General features: G+C 46.9%; 1 protein-coding gene across 6 annotated transcripts in view; it reads right to left on the bottom strand.

The window, feature by feature from the left end:
* RREB1 (ras responsive element binding protein 1) overlaps positions 1-15,372 on the bottom strand; it is a 121,770-nt gene that overhangs the window by 37,144 nt on the left and 69,254 nt on the right. For all 6 annotated transcript variants that reach the window (XM_081523705.1, XM_081523700.1, XM_081523699.1 and 3 more), the window contains one exon: positions 14,237-14,400. In XM_081523705.1, coding sequence (XP_081379831.1) covers positions 14,237-14,400 — 164 coding nt within the window. The remainder of the gene's footprint in view (positions 1-14,236; positions 14,401-15,372) is intronic.

Raw genomic sequence — 15,372 nt, forward strand, 5'->3', positions numbered from 1 at the left:
GGGGTAAGAGACCTTGAAAAACCTGTAAGTTTAAAGGAGCACCTCGTAGAGGGTGTCCCCACCGCAGGTCTCACGTGTCTGATTTAAGAGTGAAGGTCAAAGCTCAGGCAGGATCTAGACACGGCAGGGGTTTGCTCGCTTCTCAGCCTGAATTTCTGCGTAGGTTTTACTGACCTGGGGTCTGAAAGACTTGACCCTCTGAGTGAACGGCATCAGGAGGAAGGTCACCCTTCTCAGCCAACAGGACGTGAACCATACACTAAAGCAGCACCCAGCACCGCTCGGGGCCCCGCCAGGCTGCAGTCAACAGGTTCACACAGGTTTTTACAGCCTCATTACAGACGACTCCCCATCCCTACCCAGGACTGGCTGTGCTTTTACAACAAAGCCTCGTGATAACCAGAGAGGGAACGGACGAGATTAAGAGGCACTGCAGCCCTACGGCCTACTTTCTGGGCTGAAGAAAAGTTAAATCTCCTGGATTTGTGTTTTCCCATCAGAAGTTGGGGGAGGAGTTCCAGGGTGTGGAGCTGAGAGTGACCGTGTAAGTCAGTCAGGCCCTGGGCAACGCCCGGGCGGGAGTGAAGACAGGCGGATGCGGGCCCACAGGCACCTTCTGCTGACTGGGTGTTGTTCAGGCTCACCCAGGAGGCAGGCACGCCAGCCAGCCGAGGTGGGGTATGGGGAAAGAGGAAGGAGGAGTGAGCCGCCTTGCAGGCTGAAGGGATGGAGCCCGCGGAAGGGTCTAGAACGCAGCCGGGCATGAGGCGCAGGCCCTGGAGAGGCATCCCTCGCGGTCTGCAGGCCTGCAGTGGCATCATCTGCGGGGAGCTGGCGGTGAGGTGCTCTGGGTGAAATGGTCAGACACTGCACACCCCCAGCAGGCCGGGCCTCTGCCAAGCACCACGCGTCCGTGGAGGCTGCGACCACGGGCTTCCTTCTTGTCCCCGACACTCAGGGGCAGTGCGTCCTGAGGCCAGGCGCCCGCTCGCTCTACTTGTGCAGGCCACTGCCTGGTCCTCTAGCGCTGCCAGGCCAGGACGACTCAGCAGTGCGGGGAAAGTTAGGGGATCTCGGCTCAGGGCAGGCACACCCGGGGCTCAGGGCCACGGAACTCGTGAACACGCACCCGCCTCTGCCTTCTCCCCAGCCCTGACTCCGGGCACTGCTCCGTCTCTGGGTTCCTGTTGCATCTCAGTCTCACGGGAGGCCTCGGGACACACAGCTCTGCACTGATGGGCCAGGCCGGGTCACGACATCTGAAGAGCATCTCCCTTCCTAACCCACCTTCCGCAGGCCGTGTTCCTCTCCGACATCCCCGCTGACGCTGGAAGCCGCTGCCTTCAGAACAGGATCTCAGAACAAGCCTCTGGTTGTCGGCCGTCTGTTCAGACGACAGAGCTCGCAAGGCTCCTTCTCAAGTCCTCCCCTCATGACTTTCAAATTCAGCACCGGGAGCTTGGCGGTCACGACCCCCCCCCAACGTCAGTAACTATCAGCTCGTAAAAACCCCTATTCTAGACCTGCTCCTCATAGCCCTGCCTTTGAATCTGAATTCCCTGAACCCTCTTGTACTTTCCCCCTTTTGCCTGCCCTTGTTTTGCTAAAATAATCTTTCACTTACTGTAATACTCTCCATGAGTTATTTGGCTCCCTTGTTTAGAATACTCACAAAGACACTCAGTACCTATCTCCATGTAAAACTATGGATTCTGAAAAGAACAAAGGGACGGCCCGAGAGGGTGCGAGAGCTGACTGCTGTCCTGGCCCATCCTGTGTTAATGCAGAGAATCAGAGTGACCACTCTCTGCTCCGACAGCCCCTGGCGATTTCAGGGTAGCCGCCTGGTGTGCGGACTCTTCTCGCCCCCCGCCCCCGGGGTGAACGCCTCCATGTCTTCAGCCTCCCCGTAGGCCCAGGGCCGGCTGTGGCCCAGCAGTGACTAGATCTGGGGTCTTGGGCGAGGGAGGCCTTCATCTGGGAGCCATCCCCTCTGAGGGCAGCATCTGCCATCCGTCTCCCCCAGAGAAGGTCCTTCCGTGGCAAAGAGCTAAGAACCAACACTTCATGGCAGAATGAAAGCACTCAAGGCACCCAGATCTTTTCTCACTTCGGCCCCGAAGGGGAGCTCGCCTTCCCCTTCTACCCAGATGGTAGAACCCAGCTGTTCACATCTTTTTTCTGCGAGGAGGAGGAAGAGATGACTCTGGGGAGTAAGGGGGTGCCCAGGCGCTCTGGGCTGCTCCCCAGCCTTTTTAAAAGAGGAACGAGAAGTGCCTGGGCCGGGCCATTCGAGACACCCTGCCGTGCCGCAGGGGGAAGGCTGCTGGGGGTGCGGGTGCAGGAGGTCACCACCACAGCGGGGACACCATCCGGCATGACCTGGGGACCGGTGAGAGACAGACAGAATGAACAGGGCTCCGCAGACCAGCCTCACCTGGGAACACCAGGTGAGGGAACTAGACCACACAGCCCTGCCTGTAAGTGCGGCTTATGGCCCCGAATCTAAGCGGGATGAAGGCTCGCTGGGGGTGACACACAGGACCACGTGATGTGCTGTAGGGGAAGGAGGGTCCAGGTGTGCCCATGCCCTCGGATGAACCCCGAGCCATCGCAGACCTCAGTCTTCCTGCCTGCAAAATGGGCAGGCCTCCCAAGGGCACTGGGTTATATAAGCCGAGAGTGAGGCTGGAGAGCAGCTGCTGCGTCCCAGTGAGCCATTATGCAACTGCATCTCTGGTTTAAGGAAACACACTCTCTCCCCGCTGAAGGTCAACGAGCTCTCCATCAACCCACAGTCCTGCAGGAAGCAGAGGAGAAAGGCCACCGAGGAGAAAGGTACACACGCGCACACACCCCACAAGTGGGATCTGATGTGGTAAACACACGTGCTAAGATTTTTGTGTTGCTCATTCACTCTTTTTTGGGGGGTGGGGTGTAAAATTTGCTGCTAATCACCTTCCTTAACAAATCAGAAAAAACGTTGACAGTTTCGATGTTTGCTAGCACCAGCTTGTTCAGCCCAAACAGGTTGGACAAGTTGAATATTTAAACAAAGGTGGAAAAATGCGAGGTATAAAGCAGGACGTGCTGAGCGGCCTACAGCCAGCGCCCTGCACCCTGCAGGTTTAAGTCTGTGATCTAACGCTGGCTCCCTCTCTTCCCCTGTCCTCCTCACTTTGCCGCTTTCGTGTTAGGAAAAACTGAACGGAAAACAGACTCAGGATCGGCTCGGCCGTCAGGTGAGGGAAGCGTGTGTGAGAGAAGGGAGCAGAGGCCAGCTCTCCACGCCACATCCCGTTCCAGGGCCTCGCCTCCCGTGACCTGACTTCAGCCCGCGCAACCGCCAGGCCGCTCAAGTGTGGGCGAGCAAGGATGCTCCACTTCTACCTGCTGCAACCGGGCTTTCGAAATGTTTAGACAAGAGAGGTCAGAAATACCATCCCACCTGCATCCAACAGTTCTTTTGCGTCTGCTTAATCTCCAACACAAACTAAGAGACAAATACCACCTCTGCCAAAACGGAAGACAAGCTAAGTTGTAAACCTCAGCATCCAGTCGGCCAAATGGTAAGAGACAATTTAATTAGGAAGCAGAGCATAAACATGAGAAACAGTGATACAAAGAAAAAAATGCTTGGCTGGTGTTTACCACCTGCCCATGCTGGGATGGTCCTATGAACAAACTCTCTCCAGCATACGTAGACTTAAACTAGTCCTTCAGAAGAAAATGCAGAATCAAACTGAGAGACATTTTTCAAATATCCTTTCAAAAAATAAAATAAGCTCTGCTGGAGGGGTTGAAGGGGTAGCTCTGCTATTTCCTTATACTTAGTCTTACATGAGGAATAAAATCCTATGACAAATTCCTGCCACCTGTTCTTTTTTCAGAGAAGAGTGGTAGCTTTCTACCACGTGCAGACTTCTCAAATGTAAAGTTAGAATTCTGAAAAGGACTACAGACTATCATCCAACAGCAAGCACAAATCCACATGAAAAATGTAAAAACACCACAGAACAAGCAATTCAAAAAAATAAAAACAACAGACTGGAAGTCTTCAAATAATAATGAGGGTGTGCACAATTCAGAGAAGATGTGGGAACACAGAATCCTGCTCTCACACTGTCCTGTTCTTAGGAAGCAGCCCGAAATCCTCAAGGTCAAAGGGCATAGAGTCTGTTCTCTTGGTTTTGTAAATACTCCTGCTCACCGTCACGGAGGAGGGACTAGTGGGTTAAACTTTCCTCAGGGAGAAGAGAAAGGAAGCAAACTACAATCTGTTGAATATTTTATGTGAGCCAGAGGCATGGGTATGTATCATAGCATTTAATCCTCCTAAAAGCAACCTCTCCGAGCCAAGTGCCACCCCCGTTACAGACGAAGGGATGGAGGGCCTCATCCCTGTTCTGTGGGGCGTCCTTTACCAGCCGCAGCCAGAGAGGAAGGAAGAGCCCTCAGAGGACCCACAGAGAGGCCGCCTTTATTTCAACAACTACTGAAATTGAAATAAAAGCGTACAAATTTCAATTCCAGCCAACGAGATGTAAAGAAAGGCTAAAAATGTTTAAATATAATCAAACAATAAACCATTTGGTGAAAGATTAATAAAGCTATTGAGGGAAAGTGGTAACTTAAGACATTCTGCAGTGATAAACAGACTTACAAATGTTCACTCTCAAGGGGAAAGTTCTGGGCCTCTTAATAATGCAGACTTCCAAGAGAGGGAAAAGCATATTAAGTGGAATGATCAGGGAATGGGGTATTACACTTCAATGACTTTTTTTTTCCTGCTTAAAGAGAAAAAAGTTTCCACTTTCGTAATAGAAAAGGCTTTTAAAGCTGTACCCGAAGTATGCCTATTCCAGTAGAGAGTACTAAATATGCTGAAACGGCCTTGTAACCAAATACTATCATGAAACGACCAAATAGTCACAGGACAGCTGCCAGAACTGAGGGTCACGTGTCCAACACAGTTCACACAGTTGTGCTGACTGCATAGACGACGTTAAAATCTCATTCATACAAACCCCTCAGTCTTCAGAGGGCTGCTAAGTATATTATCTTCTAAGTGCACCTGAAAGTGGAAAGACCTCTGCGTACCCCCGAAAGGCATTCTCTCCTCATCTGTCTTTCCCTCTAGGGAAGGGGACGCTCAGTTACAGTTAAGAAATGTGTTAGCATTTCCCCCCTGCTTTTTAATAGGAATATTCTCAAGGAAACAAAATGCTGACATAGTCCTGGGTGGGGTGACCCCCAGACTCTTATCCTAGAGTGATTTCCTCCTGATATCTCCCTCTTCCTCATGGGGACTGCGCCAGGGGGCAGGCACCTGTGAGGAAGACGCGTTTCCAGGTGGGACGGGCGAGTGCTGTGTGCGCACTACTCGAGAGGCAGCAGGGACAAGATGGGTGAGAGGGCGCCCCCAGGCACTTGCTCATCACCTGGCTAATTTCCTCAGGGCGCTTCCTCTCGCTGGACCCGACCCTCCAGACACACGGCCCGGTCTCTGCTCCTCCTGCCTTCAGGGCTGCCTGCCTGTTCCGATCCCCTAGTGCAGTGGCAGAGGCTGGGGCTTGGCTGCGCCTGAGCCGCTGAAGAGTGCTGTGCTAAATTCAGAGCCTCCGCGGTCTCATCTGTCACGGAGTAGGTCACATTTCTGTGTGGCCAGTGTTTTCTTCCAGCATAATAGGAACACATAAGCCTCTGTTCCTGAAGACTGTCCATGATGTGGGGGCATCCTCGGGGCCCGTCTCCCATGCTGAGGGATGGACACAGGTGTGCCCACGGCAGGAGGGGAGCGAGGCAACCGGATGATACTCCAGGGGTGTCCCCGCCTCACCTTCACCTTCTGAACACACGGCTGAGATGAGAACACATCCCTGCTCTTTCTGTGCCCTCCTCTAAACAACGGAGAAGTCAGGGAAGCTCGCTCCTGCCAGGGTCTCTCTCCTGTGTGTCCCTAACATGACAAGGACTCTGAGACTCTCTTTACAGCTTAAAAGTCTACAGTTTGTAAGACGAGGCGCAAAGGAGAAATTAATTTCCTATCTTCCAAGACCATTATAGTCTTCAAAAGGAAAATCCCCATTTCAGAGGTCTGATTCTTTCCAGAGGAGATCTGCTGCCATTCTCTCTTTCAAGCATCATCGCTTCTTCCCAGCTCTGCCGTCCAGCATTTTCTGGAAAGTTTCTGCAGATGGCAGAGCTCAGCGCCCTTTTCCTACCCTGAGCTCCCCCAGAGGGCGGGCTCTGGCTCAGTTTCCCGTTTGTTTTGGAAGACAAGCTCCATTCAATCCAAAATTTCAACATGGGAGCAACTGATAAAGAGTTCTGGGAAGTTAAAAGCTGGAGCTGCGGCAATGTTTCCGTGATACCTGTTTTGCACTGTGATGGCAACCTATTAGTCTGCTCAGGAACTAAGCTGTGGTTCCAAAGGTTTGGGATAAAGGATTTTCAAACCTCAAAAACATGAGACTCCGCAGACAGGGAAGTGGTAACTTGAAAAACCGTCCCAGATATGCTAATAAATTGAGATGGTCTCCCCTGAAACTTCTTTAAAATAAGCTGGAATCTGTATCACTCTAGTCTCCCTGTTTACCAGATATACAATTACTTTTAAAAATAATTTAAATGTATTTCCTGGAATGAAATTACAGTAAGTTATGGGCTGTACCCGAGCTACAGTGCAACTACTGACATGATGACACATAATTTAATCTGCTTGCTGATTCTGCGAAGTTTATTTTTTCTTTTTACTAATATGATAATTCTACTGGGTTGACTACAAGTTGATGGTCCTCTCATAAAACTAAGGTAAAAGAAAGTATAAAAAGGTTGATTAACCTAATAAATGAAGATAACAAACACATTCTCATATAATGACTAGTGGCTGAGGGAGATAGAGTGACTTGCTTTATACAGCGGGTGGCTGCAAAGGGCACCTCATTAAAGTCCGCTAGGAGTAACGGGAACTGAAAAGGGCAGAGTTCTGAGGGTCCATGCTGTGAGGTGTGTGAGCCCCTCTGGGTGCTGAAGCAGCCAGAGTCCGAGGTGGAGCCCAGATCTGCCTCCTACACGGCTGCTCAGCCCTAAATCTGGGGAAAGTGGGGCTTATCCCGGAGAAAGTGCACACGGATGCTGGTGCAGCGCGCGTGCGGACAACCTTAGGAACGGGGTGAGCAGGAGGCCGAGGGAAGGGGCACTGCAAGTTCCCAGACCAGCCTTGGGGAGTCGGCACTTGGCAAATTGGATCTAGCAATCCACACCATGGGAACTGGTGTTACGGCAGGGGTCTTACTGAATCTGCTCCCCCAAGGGGAGGGACTGAAACTCAGAGCACAGAGCACAGGAAACTGGCACAGGAAAGGGGGCCCGGGATGGGCTAGAAATAAGGCGGAACAGGGGCTGGGGTGGGTGCCCAGGCTGCACAGGCCCGGCCTCCGCCTGGGCTCCGGAGCCCCCGCCCGGGAGTCCAAGGCTCTCCCGGCCCAGATGCTGCGGCAGACCTCGGGAAGCGGCAGGGTGGCCGCCGAAGGAAAATGAGAAACAGAGCTTTGGTCCTGAGAACCAGACACACAGCCCACTGACTTCCTTCCAAGCTCTGAAAGTCAAGCAAGAATACGGCTCATCAGAACTGGGGTGTGCTCTGTCTTTTCAATCCCAGGGCAGCTCTGGATCCTGACGAATGTACACAGGTACATGCCCGGGAGAGACCACAGCTCACCATCCCGGTACAGATCCTGAAACAGATCTGCCGGACAAATGAATCTAACTCTGCTCTTTCTGGCACATTTTTGTAAGTGTTTTCACATTTTTATAATTTTTTTCCCCCCAAAGTACAGTTTCACCAAAAAATGAAGGTGGTGATGATTGTGACTGATTACCAAACACCAAATGTTCTTTTTAGCCCATAGTTTGCAATTTTCTGCAGAGAAGACAAAAATAAAAGGAGTGTATTAAGCTCAAATATTCTAAGTAACTTCTTTTAAATTTAAATTATAGGTTTAGGATAGCAAGAACAAAAGAAAAACCTCTTCATTTATTTTCTGGCATTTTATGGTCAGTCAGTCAGTCGCTGTGTTTTTCTTCAGTGGCACACATTACACTAGTGACGTGCTCATCGACTAACACTATCCTATGTGCACTGTATGTGTCAATCCCCGCATTCAATTTCCACTGAATCCCCACAATGTTCCCATCGGTACAGACATCACTGCCTTCTTGAAGTAACCAAGACACAGAGAGGTCAATTAACCTGCTAGGGTCACACAGTGAGGAGTGCATACCTCTCAGAGATTATCACAGGATGCCGTCAGCTCTGAAAACACAAACTCAGAAACACCCTTCAGCCAGGACATTCCCCAGGTCACTGCAAGCCTTCACAATGCTGTCACAAACACTGCACTTGAGTGCAAGTTCTAAGTGAGGTTCTACCATGCCACTCTGGTGAAGTACAGAAAAATCAAGAGATTTCTGAAAAGTTCTGCAGAATTAAAACTAGAATTCAGTCCCCAACAATTAGTCCTCTCCTGTAAATCAAGATGACTTACACTAAAATCAGCACCAAATCAAAAATTAGCACAAATATCCCTAAGGTCTGCTTTAAAAAAAATACTTATAACAGTAATTTACATAAATGAGAATCTCAGGGTAATATCAACGGTTGGTCTAGAAAAAATTCAATAAAATTTCTAACAACACACGCATGCTAAGTGGCTTCAGTCGTGTCAGACTCTTTGCAACCCTGTGGACTGTAGCCTGCCAGGCTCCTCTGTCCATGGGATTCTCCAGGCAAGAATACTGGAGTGGGTTGCCACGCCCTCCTCTCGGGGATCTTCCTCACCCTGGAATCAAACCTGCGTCTCCTATGTCTCCTGTATTGGCAGGTGGATTCTTTACCACTAGCTCCACCTTATAAAAATCAATAAAAAGTGATTCCAGGCTCACCAAATAGAGTGGACTATGCTAGTTGGATGGCTCAAATAGCTTAACATTGAAAATAATGTTTTACAACAGGAAATTATTTTGAAAGAGGGTAAAACTTGAAAGAATGCTTTTTTCTAATATACAAAGTGACACAAAAGCTGTATCAATTATTTCTCATGGCCTCTAAGCCTGACAGCCTATGTTCAAACCTTGGCACTGACTTTGATCCTAAGCAAGCTTCCTCATCTGCAAAATGGGACGATAACTGTACAAAACTTACAGGTAGAGCACATGAAGATAAACAAAGATCTATAAGGAAACAGAAGGACAATGTATAAACCAGCTGGAACTGACAATACCTCTAGAAAACACTCCACCCAACAACAGCAAGAATACACACTCTCTTCTCAACAACACAAGACGTTCTCCAGGATAGACCATATGCTCAGCTATAAACCCAGCCTCAATAAATTAAGCGGAAAAAAAATTTAAATTATGGAAAGCTTTCTTCAATTAACAGTGCAATGAAATTCAAAATTAGTAATGGAAAGAAATTTGAGAAGTTGTAAAATATGTGAAATCAAACATACTCCTAAATAGACAATGGAAAAATCACAGAAAAATTAGAAAATACTTTGAGATGAATGAAAAGGAAAATACAACATACAAAAATTTATGGAATGTTATGAAAGCTATGTTTAAAGAAGTATTTACAGCTGTAAATGCCTGTCATAAAAACATTCTCAAATAAATAGTCTAATCTTCTACCTGAAACACTAGAAAGAGATGAGCAAGTTAAAGCAAACAGGAGGGAAACAGTCATGTTTAGAGCAGAAAATTTAAAAAATAGAGAGCAGAAAAGCAACAGAGGAAAATAAATCAACAAACTGAAAAGTTACTTCTTTGAATGCTAAGTCACTTCAATAGTGTCCGACTCTTTGCAACGCACTGACTGTAGCCTGCCAGGCTCCTCTGTCCATGGGATTCTCTAGGCAAGAATACTGGAGTGGATTGCCATTTCCTTCTCCAGGGGATCTTCCCAACTCAGGGATTGAACCCGGGTCTCTTATGTTTGCTGCATTGGCAGTCAGGTTCTTTACCACTAGCACCACCTGGGGAGGCCCTGTTTCTTTGAAGAGATGACCAATAAAATTGTTAAATGTTTAGCTAGATTGATTAACGAAAAATACTGAGAAGACTCAAATTACTAACATCAGGAATGAAAGAAGAGACATTACTGACCTTACAGAATAAAAAGGATTGCAAGGGGACACTAAGAACAACCGTATGCCAACCAATCAGGTAACTTCGATGAGGTGACTAAATTCCTGCAAAAGACATAACTACTGCAACTGACTCCAAGAAGAAACAGAAAATGTGAACAGACCTACCACAAGTAAAGAAACTGAACTAGTCCTTTAAAAACTTCTCAGAAAGAAAAGCCCAGATGGCTTTGCCGATGAATCCTACCACATATTTAAATGAAAGGAATTAGTATCAACTCTTCACAAACTCTTCCAAAACAGACAGGAGGATGGAATATTTCACAACTCACTCTATGTGGCTCGTAATTACCTCAAAGAAATGCAAGCAACCCGGAATATCCAAAACAATCTAGGGAAAGAACTAAGTTCAAAGATTCACATCTCCCCATTTCAAAACCTACCCAAAGCTACAGTAATCAATACCGTGTTAGGCCTTGGGATATATACACACAAATCAATGGAAGAGAACTGACCCCACAGAGATAAATCCTTACATTTATGGGTAACTGAATGTTGATAAAGGTGCTAAGACAATTCAGTGGAGAAAGAAAAGTTTTTAAACAAACGGTACAAAAGACTGAACCTGGATTCCTTCCTCACACTATACACAAATGTCAACTTAAAATGAAGTGTAGACTTAAATGTGAAAACATTAAAATTATGGACTCACGGGCCTGCATTTCATACCTGGCGGGGTGGCTGTCGTGAAGACTGACAGTAACAAGTGTGTGCAAGGGCGTGTAAGGCTGCCGTCCTCGCACACTGCTGGTGGGAGTGAGATGAGGCAGCTCCTCTGGGAAACAGCGTGGCTATTTCTCAAAATGTTAAACATGGCCCTGCAATTCTCTCCTCAGTGGCTACCCAAGGGAAATGGAAACCCATGTCCACACAAAACCTGTACAAGAATGTTCACAGCAGCATTCCTTGTAAGGGCGAAAAAACAAAAGGACTCAAATGTCTGCTGACTGATGAAGAGGTGAATAAAATGTGGTATGTCCCTACAATGGATTGTTACATGACAAGAAAAAAGATGCTACAACCTTGATGAATGTTGAAAGCATTAAAGCTAAGTGAAAGAAGTTGGTTACAAAAGCCCGCACATTCCATGAGAAGTCCACAGAAGGCAAATGCAAGGGGAAGAGTAGATGAGTGTCTTCCTTGGGCTGGAGGGTGGGAAGTAAGGAGAAGCCACCGCGCATGGGTGTGGATTTCCTTCTGGGACAATGAAAATGCCCTAAAAGGGGTAGGAGAAAGCGAGGAAACCACCCAAGAAGGTAACACTTCCAGGGTTAGATTTTGAGGGCTCAAATACAGAAGAACAAAGGATTTTTTTTTTTAAGCAGGAGGAATAAAAGGGAGCAAGCAAAACAAAACAGATGGCAACAGAAGGCAAAATGATACTAACAGGCTGACCTGGAAGCAAAAAGCTAAAGCTAAAAATTATTGTTGTTCAGTCTCTAAGTCCTGTCTGACTTCTTTGTGACCCCATGAACTGCAGCCCGCCAGGCTTCTCTGTCCATGGGATTTCCCAGGCAAGAATACTGCAGTGGGTTACTATTTCCTTCTCGAGGGGATCTTCCTGACCTAGGGATCGACCCTGTGCTTCCTGCCTGGCAGGCAGATTCTTTACCACTGAGCCCAGAAGCTAAAAAATTAAAATAAATATTCCTAGGATGAGGTAAGGAGCAAAAACAATAGGAAATTATATATATATATAAAAATGCCAATATCTGCTGGATCATCGAAAAAGCAAGAGAGTTCCAGAAAAACATCTATTTCTGCTTTATTGACTATGCCAAAGCCTTTGACTGTGTGGATCACAAGAAACTGTGGAAAATTCTGAAAGAGATGGGAATTCCAGACCATCTGACCTGTCTCTTAAGAAACCTGTATGCAGGTCAGGAAGCAACAGTTAGAACTGGACATGGAACAACAGACTGGTTCCAAATAGGAAAAGGAGTACGTCAAGGCTGTATATTGTCACCCTGCTTATTTAACTTCTATGCAGAGTACATCATGAGAAACACTGGGCTGGAAGAAACACAAGCTGGAATCAAGATTGCCAGGAGAAATATCAATAACCTCAGATATGCGGATGACATCACCCTTATGGCAGAAAGTGAAGAAGAACTAAAGAGCCTCTTGATGAAAGTGAAGGAGGAGAGTGAAAAAGTTGGCTTAAAGCTCAACATTCAGAAAACTAAGATCATGGCATCTGGTCCCATCACTTCATGGGAAATAGATGGGGAAACAGTGGAAACAGTGTCAGACTTTATTTTGGGGGGCTCCAAAATCACTGCAGATGGTGATTGCAGCCATGAAATTAAAAGACGCTTACTCCTTGGAAGGAAGGTTATGGCCAACCTAGACAGCATATTTAAAAGCAGAGACATTACTTTGCCAACAAAAGTACGTCTAGTCAAGGCTATGGTTTTTCCAGTGGTCATGTATGGATGTGAGAGTTGGACGGTGAAGAAAGCTGAGTGCCAAAGAATTGAGGCTTTTGAACTGTGGTGTTGGAGAAGACTTTTGAGAGTCCCTTGGACTGCAAGGAGATCCAATCAATCCATCCTAAAAGAGATCAATCCTGGGTGTTCATTGGAAGGACTGATGTTGAAGCTGAAACTCCAATACTTTGGTCACCTCATGCGAAGAGTTGACTCATTGGAAAAGACCCTAATGCTGGGTAGGATTGGGGGCAGGAGGAGAAGGGGACGACAGAGGATGAGATGGTTGGATGGCATCACCGACTCGATGGATTTGGTTTGGGTAGACTCCGGGAGTTGGTGATGGACAGAGAGGCCTGGCGTGCTGCAATTCATGGGGTCGCAAAGAGTCAGACACGACTGAGCGACTGAACTGAACTGATATATAAAAAGGTAACACCCTTCATCAAAATCCTTTAATATACTGATACATTTCACAGCATCATACTCTACCCTGCTTCGAGGAGTTCAGACTGAGACATAATAATAAGTAACACTGGTTGCTTGCCAACCATGTGCTAAACTCATTATCTTCTAATTCCCATCCTAGTCCAATGAAGTGAATACTATCAAAAATCTCAATTTAAAGAGGAACAAAGTCAGGTATAAAGGCTATGCAACTTGCTCAAGGATGGAAAACTTATAAATAGCAGAGGTGAGATTCGAAATCAGGACCTAATTCCAAAAATCCATAAATTTACCACTATAACAGTGTGTCTCAAGTACACCATCAGTGGATCATAATTTTAGGTAGAATAAATGGGACCATCTCATTTGAGTATTTATATATGATAAAATACCAATTTCACAACTACGTAAACTTTTCTTTTGAAATAAATATGTAAAAAAATGTTAGCCAACTTTTTAAAAGAAACCAATATAATGCTTAAAAGGTGAAATTTGGGTCCCTTTAACATGTTTCCCTAGATTTCCAATGTTCCTAAAATATTTGTGTAAAAAAAGAAGACAAGTTTGTTCTGACTCCTAAATCATAAGTACTCTTTCTATTAAGTATATTTTCCATTGGTTCCTCCCACAACATTTTGAAAATGCCCACCACGGAGATTTCTCCCACTTCTGAGCAAGCCTCCTTCTCCCTCAGGAAGTAAATTCCTGACATTTATCAGATTTTTCCCTTCATTTTATCCTATCTTATCCTGAAGCTCTCCAGCCCACTTAACTATTTATGCTACAGAAATGTTTCGCCCTGCAGGGAATCTGTAGGCATATGCAAATAGTTTTAAAAAGGCAAGGGTTACTATGCTAATCCTCTAGGGTTTCTCTGTGTCCATAAGCTGCCCACCTCTGGTACCTCAGCAAAGAAACTCCAACCGGCCAAGGGTCACTCACCCTGAGGATTCCCCCACCAGCCAAAGACCAAGCCCAGGGGCTGCTGGCTCCCATGAGCGACACCTCTGGCACACTGGTGACCGCACGGCAGGCAGACCGAACCACCTCCGGCTTTTCCGGACGTGAACAGGCCTCCTCATGCCCTAGGCAAGAGGGCTGGAAGGTCCCCCTCCGGACCCCGGGCAGCAGACGGAAGCCACCCACACCCACCTGTGCATGTTGCCGTTGGTGGTGAAAGACTGGCCGCACACGGCGCACTTGTAGGGCCTCTCCCCGGAGTGCACCAGCATGTGACGGTCCAGGGAGCTGGCCGAGCTCAGCGACTTGCCACAGATGCTGCACGAGTGGTCGGCCCCGCCGGTGTCCGTGTTGTGCTGCGGAAAGCAACAATCACAGCGGTCACTGAGGAGGATGGGTCAAAACTCGGCGGTCGGGAACGCAAATCCAGAGCTTTCTATACACATGCATATATAAACACACACACACACACGTATTAAAAAGCCAGCAACGCTTCTCAGCTATTTTTTTGTTTCATTTTAAATGTCTTCCTGAATGTCAAAATCTATCGGGACCATAGACAAATAAATATTTTGTTTGCTCTCCCATTTCCGTGTTGCAGTATTGACGAGTATTTCTTCTGCAAGGCTCAAAATGAATGTGGGGTCTTTGCAGGCCTTTCTCAACAGATGAACTGACCACAAAAACTAACATGAGCAGAAAGACTCACCTACGAGGCAAACGTGAAGCACGGACCTCACATGAGTTCCTCTAGTTTGATGACTCAGTCTAGTTATCAGAGAAAGAGAACTGAAACCTGCCTGGTTTAGAGTTCTGGCCTCTGAAATATGTTAAGAAGGAACATTTCTCTACAAACCCAAGTTACTAAACGATGCAATTATTCAGCACCATGTTATGATTCGCCTACTGTCACTCCTTCACCGTTCTAGATTCAATACTATCTCATGAACCATCCACAGCAGGCAAGGGAGAAGGATAAATCTCCTAATAGAAGAAAAGCCAGAAGAGATCCCAAATCAAGGGAATTCCCTGCGCATTCTGTAAGTTTACAGCAGCGCACAGAATCGGGGTCTACATCTACAATCTCACCGTGCTGTGAGGAGATTTGGTTCATGTATGATGAAAAGTCTGTTATTTGTGATCGGTTAACTAGATGTTTGCTAAATTCTGAAAAGGTATTCTGTGTGACCTGGGACTCTGTCACAGTAACATGGACACACGAAAATTGTTTCATAACCACTCAAAATTCTTAGAATATTACATCTGAATTAAACAGCCACAATTCATCTGTTAAGATAAAGTCACCTCCCCTCTTAACGAAGAGCTAT

Source organism: Giraffa tippelskirchi, chromosome 8 (assembly GCF_054371585.1).
Source record: "Giraffa tippelskirchi isolate mGirTip1 chromosome 8, T2T-mGirTip1v1.2.pri, whole genome shotgun sequence".
Taxonomy (NCBI): domain Eukaryota; kingdom Metazoa; phylum Chordata; class Mammalia; order Artiodactyla; family Giraffidae; genus Giraffa; species Giraffa tippelskirchi.